The 16,546-nt window shown below is 40.5% G+C and overlaps 1 protein-coding gene and 1 long non-coding RNA gene across 3 annotated transcripts in view; one reads left to right on the top strand and one right to left on the bottom strand.

The window, feature by feature from the left end:
- Positions 1–6,024, top strand: part of LOC119648723 — a 43,399-nt gene extending 37,375 nt beyond the window's left edge. The window contains exon 4 of the long non-coding RNA XR_005249055.1: positions 5,920–6,024. This is a non-coding gene — a long non-coding RNA (uncharacterized LOC119648723). The remainder of the gene's footprint in view (positions 1–5,919) is intronic.
- The window catches only part of LOC119648719 (toll-like receptor 6), a 32,785-nt gene extending 17,310 nt beyond the window's left edge, over positions 1–15,475 (bottom strand). Inside the window, exon 1 of one of the 2 annotated variants that reach the window (XM_038050527.1) lies at positions 14,408–15,475. In XM_038050527.1, the coding sequence (XP_037906455.1) occupies positions 14,408–14,822 (415 nt within the window). In that variant the 5' untranslated portion in view covers positions 14,823–15,475. The remainder of the gene's footprint in view (positions 1–14,407) is intronic. The other variant, XM_038050528.1, reaches the window with a different exon arrangement.
- Positions 15,476–16,546: the final 1,071 nt, after the last annotated feature.

Raw genomic sequence — 16,546 nt, 5'->3', positions numbered from 1 at the left:
TGTCAAAGGATATCATCGAACTACTTCGGACCTCTCATCTAAATCCGGAAGAGAAGAAAGAACTTTTTAAGGTCTGCCGAGAATACGATGATATCTTCCATCGTGAAGACCAAAATTTAAGTTTCACTAACCAGGTGAAACATCGAATAAGGGTAGTTGACGATACCCCCATATATACGAAATCGTATAGATATCCATTTGTCCATAAACAGGAGGTCCGCAAGCAAATATCGAGCATGCTTGAACAAGGCATAATACGGCCTAGTTATTCACCATGGAGTTCCCCTGTTTGGATTGTGCCGAAAAAATCGGACGCAAGTGGAAAAAAAAAGTGGCGGCTTGTGATAGATTACCGCAAATTAAACGATAAAACAATTAGCGATAGGTATCCTCTTCCCAACATCAATGATATATTGGACAAACTAGGAAAATCTATGTACTTCTCCACCCTAGATCTTGCTAGTGGATTCCACCAAATAGAGATGGATCCACAAGATATACCAAAAACAGCTTTCACTGTTGAAGGGGGGCACTATGAGTATGTACGAATGCCCTTTGGCCTCAAAAATGCCCCTTCAACGTTTCAGAGAGTGATGGATAACGTTTTGAAGGAGTTACAGGGAACTATTTGTCTTGTCTATTTGGATGACATAATTATTTTCTCCACCTCGTTGCAAGAACACATAGAAAATCTCAAAAAAGTGTTCCACAAGTTACGAACAGCTAACCTCAAGGTACAGCTGGATAAATCAGAATTTTTAAAAAAGGAAATCGCTTTTCTCGGACATCTCGTCACGACAAATGGAATCAGGCCCAACCCTGATAAGGTTCAAGCTATAATGAACTTCCCAATTCCAAGAACAACAAAGGAAATAAAATCTTTTCTTGGGTTATTGGGATATTACCGCAAGTTCATTAAGGACTTCGCGAAACTAACCAAACCCTTAACAGAATGCTTGAAAAAGGGGCGGATTATAGAACTGAATAACCGTTATTTAGCGGCATTCAAGTGCTGCAAAGATATTCTGATGAATGATCCACTTTTGCAACATCCTGATTTCAGCAAACCCTTCGTCTTAACAACGGATGCTAGCAACTATGCAATTGGCGCCATTTTATCCCAAGGACCTATCGGTAGCGATAAGCCAATTTGCTATGCTAGCAGAACACTGACCGATTCGGAGATTAACTATTCTACCATCGAAAAAGAATTTTTGGCCATAGTATGGGCCACAAAATACTTTCGGCCATATTTGTTCGGCCGGAAATTTAAAATTGTAACCGACCACAAACCGCTCACATGGATGATGAGTTTGAAGGACCCGAATTCGAGGCTAATACGTTGGCGATTAAAACTAGAAGAGTACGACTATGAAGTAGTCTATAAAAAGGGCACTCAAAATAGCAACGCCGACGCTTTGAGTCGAATTAAACTCCCACAAAATAAGGTCGAAATTAACATCAACGAAAACATCGATAACGCAAACGAGTCATTGCGAGGTACTAGGGGGACAACTGTACATTCTGCAGAGGAGAACTTGGACACTGGTATTCCCATTTCCGAACAACCTCTCAACGAATTTTCGCTCCAACTTGTACTTGAAACTTCAAATAGAAGGTCACAAACAACATTAAAAATGCCTTTCAGAAATAAGCAACGGCGAACAATTCGTATGCAGGAATTCACGGAACCGACGATTATCGAAATTTTTAAAAAATTTATTCCTCCCAATCGACTAACAGCAATTTTAAGCTCAGATGAAACCTTTAGAATCATTCAGGAGGTATACTCAAAACACTTCTCACATTCTTGTAATTTCAAACTTGTTCGATGTATGGAATTACTAGACGAAATAGCAGAAAGCGACGAACAAGACGCCCTCATTCGTAACTATCATACAAAAAATAACCATCGCGGGATAAACGAAACACTTGCCCACCTAAAAAGGGAATGCTACTTCCCTTACATGAAAAGCAAGATCACCCAAGTAATCAACAACTGCGAACAATGTCAAACCTTAAAGTATGATAGGAATCTTCAAAAACCGAAATTTCAATTTTCAGAAGCTCCCAAGAAACCCCTTGAAACATTGCACGTAGATATTTATACAATCGACAAAAAATATGTTCTTACATTAATTGACAAATTCTCCAAATTTGCTGCAGCTTATATGCTGGTTGCTCGAAATAGCCTGGCGATCATTAAATCACTGAGACATTTTATTAGCCTTCACGGCGTACCTGAAAACATTATAACCTTTGTCACCGATCAAGGAACGGAATTTACCTCCTCAATATTTACGGAATTCTGTAAACAATATGATATTAATCACCATATCACCTCGTTTCAACAAACAAGTAGCAATGCCCCTGTTGAGAGACTTAATTCAACCATAACTGAAACATACAGAATAATATACCATAACCACCGGGACAAAGATCCCGAAGATATCCTGAATGAAGTCATAACAACATATAACAATGCGATACATTCATCCACTAAGTATACCCCTTTCGAATTATTTTACGGAAGGACGTATAAATTCAATAAAAATATAAAACATAACAACGGGCATGAGTACTTAGAAAGGCTTAGGGAATTTCGAGATAAACTCTATCCAGAGATCAAAACAAAACTAGAAGAAGTATCAAGGAAAAAACTAGAGAAATTAAATATGAATAGAAATGACCCCGAAACTGTTAATGAGGGATCCATAATCTATCGCAGGGAATGTAGGAGAAATAAACTAACTCGTAGGTTTTCACGTCAGAAAGTAAAAAAGGACAATCACATTACTATTTTGACTAATAACAATAAAAAAACCCATAAAGCAAAAATTAAAAAAAGACGGAAATTTCAGGCAACTTCTTGCAACACTCGGACAGAAAATAGACTTGCAGGACCTGACCAATAGGAACGGACTTTTACCAATAAAACTTGGCGACGCACGTTTGATTACATCATACAGTGACCTAATACACATAATACGGCTAGACGAGTACAAAGAAAACATTGATAGAATAACTGACTCACTTAGGACTTTCGACAATATTACTGAACTATCGGAATCATTGAAAATTACGGGAAGCAAACTCAAGGAAGTTAATAACAAACTCTTATCCATAATACCTCGCAAACGGACAAAAAGAGGGTTGATAAATGGACTGGGTACCATCATTAAAGGAATCACTGGCAACTTAGATGCTAGCGACGCCGAGAGAATTAATAGGCAAATTGATATTATATTAGGCAATGAAAATAGTTTGAAATCGGAATTTAGTCAACAAACAAAATTGAATACACAAATGATTGAACGATTTGGAAACATAACAAAACATATTAATCAACAACAAGAAGTAATCACTAGGTACCTCAAATATTTGAACGACAATTCCCAGAACCAAATCAGAAATGATTATAAAATTTTCAAATATTCGCAATATTTGAATCAAATTAATTATAACATCGATTTACTGAATGAACATATCACAGGCATCGCTGAAGCAATTGTCCTAGCGAAACTCAATATAATCCCGAAAATGATACTAAACCCTCACGAATTAGCAGAGATAAATCATACATTTGAAAATCAGAATATCAACATTACGACAATAGAACATATTTACGAGTTATTAAGTCTACAAGCCTACTCAAATGGAACGAATATCATTTTTAACATTAGAATCCCCTTTACCCTGAGAAAATCCTACACACTCTTCCATGTTATTCCTCTACCTATCCAAGGAACAAAAATAATCCGAATGAAACCCTACCTAATCCTTAATACCGAGCATACCCAAAGTTTTGATGAAAAATGCAACCACATCGAGGGAACATTCTACTGCTACCAAACGCCAAATTGGAAGAAAGTTAGTCAGTCAAAATGTATTGCGAAAATCATCAACAACGAACCAGCCCAGTGCGAACTCCACGATCGAGATAAGGAAGTAGAAATCTTCGAAGCGGAACCCAATCACCTTATCTTCATCAATATGCCCGAAACCGTGATAAATACCACCTGCGGTCCAAACAACATCAAGATAAGAGGAACTGTTTTAATACGATTCACAAATTGCCAAATTACTGTAAACGGAATCACCTATATATCAAAATCAACAACTTTCTGGGACCAAATAAATATATATCCGACATCATTCAATCAAATAAATTTTACATCTCCCCACATAAACAAGCTACAACTGGAACAACTCGGAACCTACCAATTTACAAAAAACCCACCTGCCAATGCCCTGGTTACCTATGTAAAGCAAAAAGACTTCCTCACCATAACTACAGCATCAATCTGTGTGATAATTGTCGTCATAATATCTCTTCAAATGGTACTTCATCGAAAATCCAGCATCATACTCACAACCCAGAGCGACCCACTTCCTGCTGCATCTTCACCTTGCGAACCGACTAGGATACAATTCCTTTGGCCATTGCATCCTACTAAGGGGGGAGGAGTTACGGCATCACCTACACCACACGTGCCCTCAACCGGGTCACCATCATAAATTATATCATTTCATTGAACTTTGCAATATAATGCTAACAGAATTAAAATCCATTGTATTTGCACCTTGCACATTCCATTGCGCAACATAATACTTGCACACGCTAAAAGTTAATTGAACCAATAAACCTTTGTAAGCAATTTATTAACTTATAAATTGTAGACGCACATTGCAATAGCTGAGTTGTAATTTGGAAGGCAGAAACTCTGCCAGAATAAAGGTCTAATTTAAAATTTTAAATCCAATCTTTTATTTTTTTTGGACATAGATCCCCTAGGATCTATAACTCACGCAAAACCGTTATGTATGGAGTTCCTTACTAAGGCAAGCCTAGACCTGATACCGGTTGTTGCGCCGTTGATGATGATGATTATTTCTTTTAGGTAGCTGGAAAGTATTCTTCACTGGGCGTAATTAAGTGACTTGTTTCGGAAAGGAAAGCTACGAATTTATAGGCACTAAAAAAGCAAGACATATATATATTCCTGATCCACAGTCCTTTGGAAACTGCGATTGAAGGTCTTTCGTGCAATTTTAAAACAAACACAACAATTACGAAGTATTTGGAAACCTTACGGCGTTTTTTCTTTAAGATGATCACAGCGCTCTTTAGCGTGGCAGCAGAAAAACACTTTTTGGGGATGGATGCATAAGCTGCGCTGTATTTCAATAATGAACTATGCTATTGAGCTGGAAAAATTATTATGCATGCTCAAGATATTAATAAGTACATGGTAAAAAATTTGTTTATTTATTTATTTATATATATATATATTATTATTATTATATATTTATAACTTCCTCACAAAAAATTTCTAAAAATAGCAAAAAAAAAGGTCTTCACACGGGATGATCCTCTTAAGTTAATCATGGGCTTGAGGGCCAAGGACCAAGGGCCCTTTCTCCTAGGTCATCTCCTTGTTCTAGCTTAGAGGTTTACAATTTGCTTTTCAAACCAAAAACTACATTATATTATTATGGTTTTATAAAAAACTTTTTCAATAATGGATTCCACGGAAATAATATTTCACCATATTCGTGACATATCATGATGAATGATTAGAAAAAATAAAAGCATGACGTAATGGAAAAAAAAATCATCACAAAACATAAAATTCCCAAAATGAAAATTACATTTTCGCTAGGCCTGACAATTTTTCATGATCGATGCATGTACGAGTGTTATTACAAACAAAGGTGAAATAGCAATTTCCGTATGAGGTTGGTATGGGCGGTATTTTTAGAGTTTTGTTTAGATGAATTTGTCGTTCCAAAGTTTAAAATATTTTTTTTCTATTAGTTTTAGACACTTGGAGCAATTAGTGATATTTAAAAATTTAATTAATTTATGAAAGTTTTGATTGCATAAACGCATGTCAAGCGCTGTGTATCTCTTGTTAGGTTTGTCGTCATCAATGGTGCATTTACCTCTGATGCAGTCAGAGTATGTGGCCCTGTTCCAGCAAGTTGCCAGGAGTATCGATAATAGCAGAGACGTAAAAACCGATCCATGAACGAAAAGATCAAACGATTGAATTGCGAGTGGATTCCAGCATTATTCAATTTTGCTGCCCTAATGGCTTATTTCTTAGAGCACGGAAGCACGCGGATCAAGTCTCCCTGACGACAGATGGTTGGATGTCAAATATGACGAATAAGTAGCTCAAATCAGGACAATCATCCAGGCGAGGGCAATTATTATTATTATGTTAAGGGAAAGTCGCACCGCGTCCTTGAAGAACTATTGTGCCCCTTTTACTGGTTATAGTGTACCTATTGATGATAGATCTTTCAGCTTTGCATCTGGTATTAAGTGTTCTCCCAGATGCCTCGACCTACTTTGCACAAGTGCCAGACACTGTCCCAGGACGTGTATGTATAGGCGAGAGCAATGCTGACTACATTACCTCTTGGGGTACATTTCGTCAGCAATTGTTCACATCAATCGATATTTGTTCGTTTTTGAGTTATTGTCAAACGGTGTGGGATCGGTGCGAATAAATCGTTTTCACGCTTACAAGTTCATGTAGGGTATGCTTGTCATAATAATGCCCGGAGACAAAAGATTTTGTGTGTTCTGTATGTTTTTCGTAAAGAATATCAAGTTTAATTTCCGATTTACCACATGTCAGCTGGTGCTGGATTTTACCTAATACTAGCGTTAAGTGCCAACCATTTAGGCTCGGACGATCGACGAGCTACTTAAAATATAAAGGGGTGCTGCTGGTGGTGGCTGGTGGTAGGGTAATGGAAGAATCCGTCGAAAATTCCCCGCAAAATTGAGCACGTAAACAGAATGGTATAATTCTGCATGGTTTGAATCAGACTGTGTGAGAGTCCCAGGACATCAAGGGAAGCCGTGACGGATTTAGGTACAATACCTGTAGCTGACAATATTATGGGAACTACAACTACCCGCTCGAGGCGCCAAATTTCTTTGATTTACCGAGCTAGTGGCTCATAGTTCACCTTCTTCTCCACGTGTTTTATATTTAATAATAATAATCGTTGGCGCAACCATCCATATTGGATCAGGGCTTCCAAATGTGTTAGAGCACTTCATTCAAGACCGTAACGGTACGCCCTTGTAGCTGTACAACGTGAACATGAATTCACCTAGACCTTTCTTCAAAAAGGACCTTCCACGAGTTGACTATCCGTCACGGTTCCGTACCCTTAATCTCCCTTCCCTGCAGCAACGCCGCGTCTTCCTTGATATTTGTACACTTTTCAAACTCCATAAGTAAGTCATCCGTTACAATCGTTAAAATGAAAATGATGAAAATTGAAAATTTTATATTTGAATGATGGCTGTTCAAGCGATTTCACCGGATTTTCTCCAGCAGCCGCATCTTTGGAGCTAGCCCCATGAAACCCAGTCTGCCTGCGCATTTAACCTCTTCCGTCGTTACATCACATGCTATGCAAATGGCCTGTTTGGACATCACGAGATTCTTTTCCGCCTTTGCATCAGCATATTACATACCAAATGGTATATTTGGCCTCGACATGACTTTCTTCCGTGTCAGCAATTCGCAGCGCAACAGCAGGTGTCGATTTGTCGCCGACAATCAAATTTATAATAATAAACAAGTGTTATTGTGTTGTGTACAAGAACACTTTCAAAGCAATGTGTAAACACGGAAGGGTCAAACATAGGTGATTTTAAGAATAACGTTACTTTTAATTTTGAGTTGTTAACAAGCCTCTGAACAGAGCTAAAGGGTTCTATCCGAGAACACTTTATTACGCGCGGGAATTACTTTAAATCGCTTTTGAGGTTTGTTGAAGTGGAGTCGCGAGTATTTTCTTTTACTTAAGCCAAGCCAATCAAGTAAGTATTATTCCTAACCCCTTTAGTGTTTTCTGTTTCAGTGGTGTTTGATTACCCCATCGTTCCGAAGTTAAGTTTCGGCAACCCGGAACGACCACAACCACGGTCCTCTAGTTACACATCCAGGAGCTAATGCGCGAGCTTGGCCAACGCCTAAGCAGGGTAGTTCACTGGAAGAGGCCGTTTAGGAGAACGCTGAAACAATGGCGGTGCATAGATACTCTGTCTGGAAGACAATCTGGGGATTGCAATTCTGCAATTAATAATCATAATGTTGGCGTAACAATCCACTCCATTGAAAACCGTAATTGTACACTACAGTATACTGTAGGACGCAAGGTGGTCAATATAACGGTTGGTAAAGTGCGCGAAGTCCCTTTGATAGTTTTTGGGTACCTATTAAGTATAATATGTCAATGAATCCTATAACCGATAGAAATTTCAGAATATTACCCTCTTGTTTCAACCTAGGATTTGGAATTAAGTATTTTCTCTCGCTCCGAGGAGTCTAATTAGCGCTGCGGTGTGCCATTTTGATGCCACAAACTGCTGAGACGCTGTGGGATTATCAAAAAGAGGCTGACTCAGTTCTTTAAAGGCAGCTTATAGCATCCACGAATGATACCAACTCCCCGATCTGCAAATAGAGATCTCCTTGAAGTCCTCAAAGGACTTTTTACATAGTGTCCGTAATGTGGTTTTAGCTAAACCTGGACAATCGCAAAGAAAGGGCCTAAAAATTATGTCAAATGTGATGGCATATTCCCCCATATAGCTCCTGTACAGATCGCCTGTATGCATTTGCACGCGTCTGGCCCAAAAGCTCTCCCGATTGGATTTTGTTATAGGCGTGCCAGATACTCCTTGATTTGCTGTAAATAGTGAGCTCTCATCACCTGAACTGCCATATAGTAAGCAATAGAAATAATGGACGACCCCTGGACTATTGGACCTCAATTATTGCTCTGTAGAACGTAATACGATATGAATAGTAACATTATACGTTACAACCTAGAAAACGTTGATAACTTTATATTCTTAGTTGTGACAATCACAAAAGATAATAGGAGAAGGATAAGATAAAAAAATGAAGTATGCTTATATCAATGAGCTTAGAATGATAGGGGCATCAACCAAAAGAGAATGATTTTTTTCAAAGACTGCATTAAGACAAGGAATGGTGAGAAAGGTAAGGCAGAGAGTTAGGCAATTCGTATCGGGAACTGACAATTAGAAAAGTTGCTAAAACGAGGTATACCGCCCGTTGATATTCCCATAATAAGCAGATGGGAACGGAGTTCGTGATCACCAAATTTTAATTGAAAAATGACTGAAATTTAACTTTCAACGATTCAACTTTCAGCGAGGAAGCAACCCTGAGCTCAACAATGGAGATTATGAATTATGACTCAAGGGCTTAAAAGGCTAAGACTAAATTTTGCCGATGGCAGCACATATGAGTGGTTAAAGCAATATCGACCTTTCCTCAACGTCATGTGGGAGTCTGTGCGACTATCCCTGAAAAGGGTTAGTGTCATTGTTCAATAAATGCTCCATTCGGCTTCTAGATGAAGAGCCAGTTGGCGTTTAAGTTTTGGATCGAATTGGGGAATAATTTCACAACCTGGATGCTGTTAGTCGGCAGACTAGGAAGGCAGCTCCTACATATTTTGCAGATCGGGATATAGGCAAATTGACCAGATGTTGGTTTCCAGTCCTTATGGCAGATCATGGGCGTCGTTGTTCTTAAGGTCACCAAGACCATGTCTCCTCATCTCACGCAGGGTGTGATCTGTGATCAGAGTCTAACTTGGCATTCAATGTTAACTTTAGGAAGTATCTTCAGAATTGCGTATAATTTCTACACTATATCGGAAATATCCGTTGGTATATAGCATGCCACAATTGTGATGCTTCTCAACCTGGACTGGACTCTTGCACTCAAGCTCCTGTTAGAAACCGACTCTCAACTAATGAGCACCCCTTGCAGTAGCCGTATGTAACAGTGCAACGTAGAATTCACGTCGGCTACCACTTGGCTTTCCAGAGAACAGAAGCACAGTGTCGCAAGAGGAAAAGGACAACTCTCTAGAGTACCACCACTCACTTTAGTTACGCCGCTAAAAGCGGAAATGTAACACGTTGGTAACTATGAACAAACAGGAATATGACAGGTGAGTATTCGAGAAACTAAAATCTGGAGGATATTTCGGAATGGAAAAGGCACTAAAAGAGTTCAAATCGATCATACCAAACATGGCACAGTTTAAAATGCCTAACCCGGCCCTTCTGAAGATTAGATGCCAACCAAAAATACGCAAAGAAGGGGAAGAAATGAGGAAGATAATAGCAGATACTCTCTCAGAACTCTCCAGCATACAACATAGCCAAATGGGTGATATGTGAAATGCAGAAAATTGGTAATATTTGCAACACCACAACGGTAAGAAACATAGCAGAAGTGGTGGAGAGATTGAAGGAATGTCGTATACAGGACGACGAAATCTTGTTTCATACGATATAAAGGCACTATTTCCTAACATCCTGGTGAAAGAAGCCATACGAAAGCTGGAAGAATGGATCGAATAGCACAATAATACTCCAGAGAGTAAAAGAAAGGGTCAAAGGGTAGTATAGGTCTCAGGGCGAAACGTGGATTGGTACCCACGATAGAGCATAAAACCTTGGAAACGCCTGCTGAACCAACACCAACAGCTCAACTACCAAACCCTATCTCCACCTCCACGTGGTGACCGCTGGGAGCTCTTTCTTAACGAAAAGCTGCAGACGGAGAAAGATGAAGGCGAGTCTCCCGCGCCTAAAAACGGGACAAATTGTACAAACTGGTTCTCCAGGTTGGGGGTTGAGTAGGGCTGACTGCCCTACACGGAAAACAACTTGTTACGAAGCCACAACAAGAGCCTCGGATTGGACAAATTACACAACGACGAACCCGGCAACGACAAAGGAATAACGATTTGCGCTTTTTTTCATGGCACGTGCGCTCCCTGTACAGAAATGAAGCTGCTGAGCAGCTATCCGATACCCTGTCCCAATATAGGGTTGATATAACAGCGTTACAGGAGATGCGTTGGACAGGGACCGGTTTCTGGAGAAGAGTCACTACACCATATATTATAGCGGCCATTCAGTAAACCATGTGCTCGGAATAGGTTTCTTAGTCAGCCAAAAATTGAAACCTATTGTTATCGGCTTTGAAAATATAAGCGAAAGGCTATGCACTCTGCGCTTGTGAGGCAAATTTAGAAATATAAGCCTCATTAACGTTCACGCTCCTACAGAGGAGACTGCAGAGTCGGAGAAGGATACCTTCTACGGGGCAGTAGAACGAACCCTCGAAGCCTGTCCCAGATATGATATTAAAATCATACTTGGGGATTTTAACAGCCAAGTAGGGAAGGATCCCGTAATCAGGCGATACGTTGGCTCCAATAGCTTATACCAAAATACAAATGATAACGGAGTGCGGATCATTCAATTAGCAGTGTCCCACGAAATGGTTGTTAGAAGTACCTGGTTTGCGGGGAATGTGGTTCACAAACATACGTGGGCCTCTCCAGACGGGACCACTTTCAACCAAATTGACCACGTGTTGATCGAGCGACGCCACATTTCAGCCTTGATGAATGTCAGAACATATAGAGGGGCAATATGGACTCGAATTACTATCTCGTTGGCATGGTGCTCCGAGCTCGAATAACAACACCACCCAGAATCCCCTCTGACAACCAGGTGAGAGTTAATACTGAAGCCATCCATAACACAGCCCTCCGCAACACCTATAAGAGGGAAATGGATGCCGCAATAACCGCAGTCAATAGAGATTCTGGAGACGAAGCATCAACATATGATCTTCACAATCACCTGAAGAACATTATCATAAATACGGCCACAAACGCAAAAAGAGTCAGAATGGCTGGTTTGACGATGAATGTAAGCTAGCAACGGAACGGAAGAATGCTGCATACCGAATAATGCTGCATTCTCAAAGAACGCGACACACGCAGAAGCTTATCGCGAACTCCGACGAGTGGAGAAGCGACTTCACAGACGGAAAAAGAACGCCTGGGAGAACCAACAAGTCTGTGAACTCGAAAGTACAGGGAGCAACCGCACCAGGCGCGGAAGTTTTACCAACAAGTCAGCAGGATGATGCCTTACACACCTCGATGTTCATCCTGCCGAGACAAAGAAGAAAATCTGATTTCCGATAGACTGGGCATGTTGGAGCGAGTATTTTGATGAACTACTGAACAACCAGAACATCGGCAAGTTGGAGGTCCCGCCGACTGAAGATGACGGGCAAATACTGCCACCACCAAGTATAGAAGAAACAGTTCGTGCAATTCATCGGCTTAAAAATCATAAGTCGCCAGGAGCCGATGGAATTACAGCCGAATTAGTTAAATATGGAGGCGAACAGTTACAACAAGTGGTTCATCAACTTGTGCTCAGAGTGTGGGACAGCGGATTAATGCCTGACGATTGGCGAAGAGGCATTATCTGTCTCATACATAAAAAGGGAGATATCACACAGTGCAGCAATTATAGAGGTACCATCTATAAGATATTCTCCGCTATCTTGCTAGGCTAGATGATAGCATAGCCAAGGTAAAACTGTACACGGCCATGAGTGAATTCGGTATCCCAACGAAATTGATAAGACTGACTAGGCTGACCCTGACCAATGTGAAAGGTCAGCTAAAAGCAGCATGATCACTCGCAAGACCATTCAACATCAACCACGATCTACGACAAGGAGATGCCGTATCATACGTCCTCTTTAACCTGGCCCTCGAGAAAGTGATCCATGTTGTTGAGGAAAATGCGAGGGGTACGATCCTCTTTAAGTCCACCCAACTACTGGCCTATGTTGACGATATCGGCATCATGGGAAGAACGACCCGAGACGTACAAACTACCTTCATCCAGATCGAGGAAGCGGCGCGAGATCTTGGGATGCACATCAATAAAGGCAAGACAAAGTATATGGTGGCAACGTCAGCACCAAAAACCAATCAATTAACAACATCAAACCGCACTGGTCAAACGGGAAGAATAAAGATAGGAGACTACAACTTTGAGACTGTTGATAATTTCTCCTATCTAGAGTCGAAAATCACAACCGATAACAGCTACGATGATGAAATCCGCGCACGGTTGTTGTCAGCCAACAGAACCTATTTCAGCTTACAACAACTGTCAAACAAGGTCACCTAATCCGTATGGGTGGGGATGATCCAGCCCGGAAAGTCTATAAGGGCAATATCTATGGTAGAAAAAGAAAACGAGGCAGACTCTGCCTGAGATGAAGAGATGGCGTAGGTCAGGACGCCAGACAGCTTTTAGGGATACCGAATTGGTGGGCGTCAGCGCAAATCCTGGATGCCTGGAGTTTCTTATTAAGGCAGGCCTAGACCCGATACCGGTTGTTGCGCCGTTGATGATGATGGTTAAATGAAATTTTCATGGTAGGCTTAAAAAAGAAAATGCAACGACAGATGGCCAAACCTAAAGTTTGGTTAAGCATCGACATCAAAATACTAAAGAAGAATAACAGCTTCGAATTCGACATATATAGGAAGCCGTCTAGTACAAAATGTACCATCATCAGGACGTCTAACCACTCCCACCAGCATAAAGTGGCCGCCTACGGATCCATGGTGCACAGACTTCTGTCTATACCTCTTACCACAGAAAGGTTTGAAAAAGAAAAGTCATAAATTGTGGATACAGCTACTCAAAAATGGATTGCGGTCAACTCTAATCCATAGTTTAATTAGGAAGATTAGCAAGATACGAAAGAAACGAAATCGCCTAACAACTTTGTTCGAACAAGAGAGGATGAAGATGGACATACAACCACCCAGCATAACATACTCAACGAAAATGTTCCCAGCTTGGCGACGAATTTTGTCCAAAGAAGGCATCGAAGCAGTAGGATCAAGCAGCATTCAAAACAACTATATGCACATATGTCTAGATATCTTCCGGTCGTACTAATTCCTCGTAGAAAGAAAACAAAACTCTATACAATATCACTAATCGATTTATGGTATAGCGTCAATAAATCATTGAGATTAATTGATTTCGTATGTTGGCCAATAACAACATTTTCGGTGTTGAGTTTTATTTCGAGAAAAATCTTTCAAAAACGCGTAATAATCAGCAGCAAATATTTATCTGAGCCTTAGCCATAACAAGTCTTTAATTGTGAGGTGAAATCAGTTTGAAATTTCAAACAGTTGTTGCACTTTGGTGTGAAAACATTTCCGCGAAAAGCTACTAAAATTATCTTCCTAATTAAAGATACGCTTTCGGGCAATGTAGATTATCTTCATTCTCGGTTGATGTTTTGATTTAAAATTAGTAAATTTGTTTAGATCTGGTGTGATCTTCTAAGCTGAGTGGGAAGGAGGCTAGTGATCGTGAGTTTCATCGCTGCTGACCTGAGGTCCTCAATTGATAATACTAAATGAACTCATTCTAACTACCCTTCGAAGCCATGCCTCTAACTACCCTTTAAAGCCATACCTCTGAAGAGCTTATCCACTAAAGTTCCATTGGGATGAATCCACCACGACATCAGCATAGAAGTAACGTCGAGTAAGCAAGGTTCGAGGCTCTCATCAATGGCATCTTCTTCACTGTTACTATCCGGGAGGAAATCTGGAGGAAGTTTAGACACTGGCCAATCATTTTTGAGTGCATTCCTGTTGGGACCGTTGTACACTTGCAATTGATAGTCCTGCGTATTTGAGGGGGCACTTGTAACACTTGAAATTAAATTGATTTTGATGCGATCACTTCGCTTGGTATTATCTTTCTTCGTGGTTTCACCCGACTGTGACACTGTATTTTCGCTGGGATTATATGCACCCACGACATTCAGGCAAAGCAAAAAAATCACAATTCCGCGGAAACCAATCCGAAGTACGTCTGAACTCATGATATTCCGAACGAGGACACTTTTCCCACATCGAATTTATGCCTGATCACAATTAAATAGAAACATTTTCCTCGATTTAGGCAATTTGCAGTTGAAGTCGCTCCCGGAGAAATGTGCTCGTCACGTCTGCATCTTATCAACTATTTCTGTTTTATCAAATTACGTCTATCAAACGGCTAAGTTTTTAAGTTCAAACTCCTACACACGTACTTATAAACATCTCATAATAAATAGTATAAAACATGAACACCAGTTAATATTATCGCATATATTGACATATTTATTACACGTTTATCGTAATCGAGTTCAGGAGATAATGGCGCAAACAACATACTAGAAAGTCGATTCGCTTCTTTGGGAGACTCTGCAACCAACATGAGAAACGGCAGAAGTAGGTGGAATTTGAATAGCAGCTCGGTGCAGTCCTTCCACTCCCTCAGTCACTTAAGAATTCCGGACTTCTTCAGGACACCTTCTCCACAGCAACGGTTTCTATGGGGTTAAGTTCATTAAAATCTCTTCACCCGCATCCATTGTTCCAAACGACTTTGATAAATATCGAAATTGATCGAGCGGCCTCACATGGTGTCGCCAGCAATAAGTGAGTGAACTTACACAGAAACAAAGCGAATGGGGAATATCTTAGACTTGGGACGGTTTGGCAAAGTTGGAGCGTACCTTCGCGCGTTCTTATCAGAGCCAAGTTAGCTAAATCCTATGATAATGAACAGGTGACGAAGCGAGCGCGATAGACGATACTTTATCTTCGCAACAGTGGCCATATATCAATGCTAAATGTAGATCGAACACAATATACGAGTGTGTTTTCTTAAGTGATCGAACGCTCATATAACTGTCGTCGAAGGAGTGTTTGATCCAAAGACAAATATTGGAGTATGGCTCACATAGAGACTAGGGAGGGCAGAAAAGAAATGTGAAAGTAACTGGAATCCGCTTTATGAATGAGTGTTCATTTACGACTGTTACTCTAAACGAACTCAATATTGGAGAGATAGGGATGATTCACCCCTCAAGCACTCCGATACGTTGGCTGCTTCCAATTGGTTATTATGGGAAACCCGTACGATAACAAACTTTCTAAATACTACGGGAGCTCGCTCGGGAGTAGCAGGTGGAGAATACCACCTAATTTGACTATGTACAAATCTGAATACCATCGAACACAAATTAGATGGATGTTAGCAGGTACAATGCGAAGGATACGGTAAAGGGATAGTCCACCCAGAACCATTAGGAGTCGTTAAGCCCTGGTGGGAGAAGAAAAGGAACTACAAACCAAGGGTGTACCAAGGAAAAAGAGGAGTGACATGGAGAAAATAAGCCTCGAGGTGTGTATCACAAAGTAGGAAAGTTAAGTCCAGAGGTTGGAAAGACGATTAGCTATATTGGGCTCTTTATAGGAGAATTCCACGAAAGAACCAAAGAACCAAAACGGAATGAAATTAACATGGTTACAGCGCTCCAAACATACTCATCATCATCATCATCATCAATGGCGCCGAATCGCCAACCGGTATCCGGTCTAGCTCCAAGTTTCGCTAGAAGATTCCGTCCAAGAGCCTTCCTCGCGGATTCACTGGTGCTTTCGATGTTCTGACAATAGTCCAACCAAGAGAGCCTCTTGGCGGCCCTGAAGGCCGACTTGTACTTCTTCAGGCAGTCCTTGTATCATTATCATCATCAACGGCGCAACAACCGGTATT

The sequence above is a fragment of the Hermetia illucens genome, chromosome 2, assembly GCF_905115235.1.
Source record: "Hermetia illucens chromosome 2, iHerIll2.2.curated.20191125, whole genome shotgun sequence".
Lineage (NCBI taxonomy): Eukaryota > Metazoa > Arthropoda > Insecta > Diptera > Stratiomyidae > Hermetia > Hermetia illucens.
Note: the sequence above shows the minus strand (reverse complement) of the source record. Positions and strands in the feature narration are given on the sequence as shown.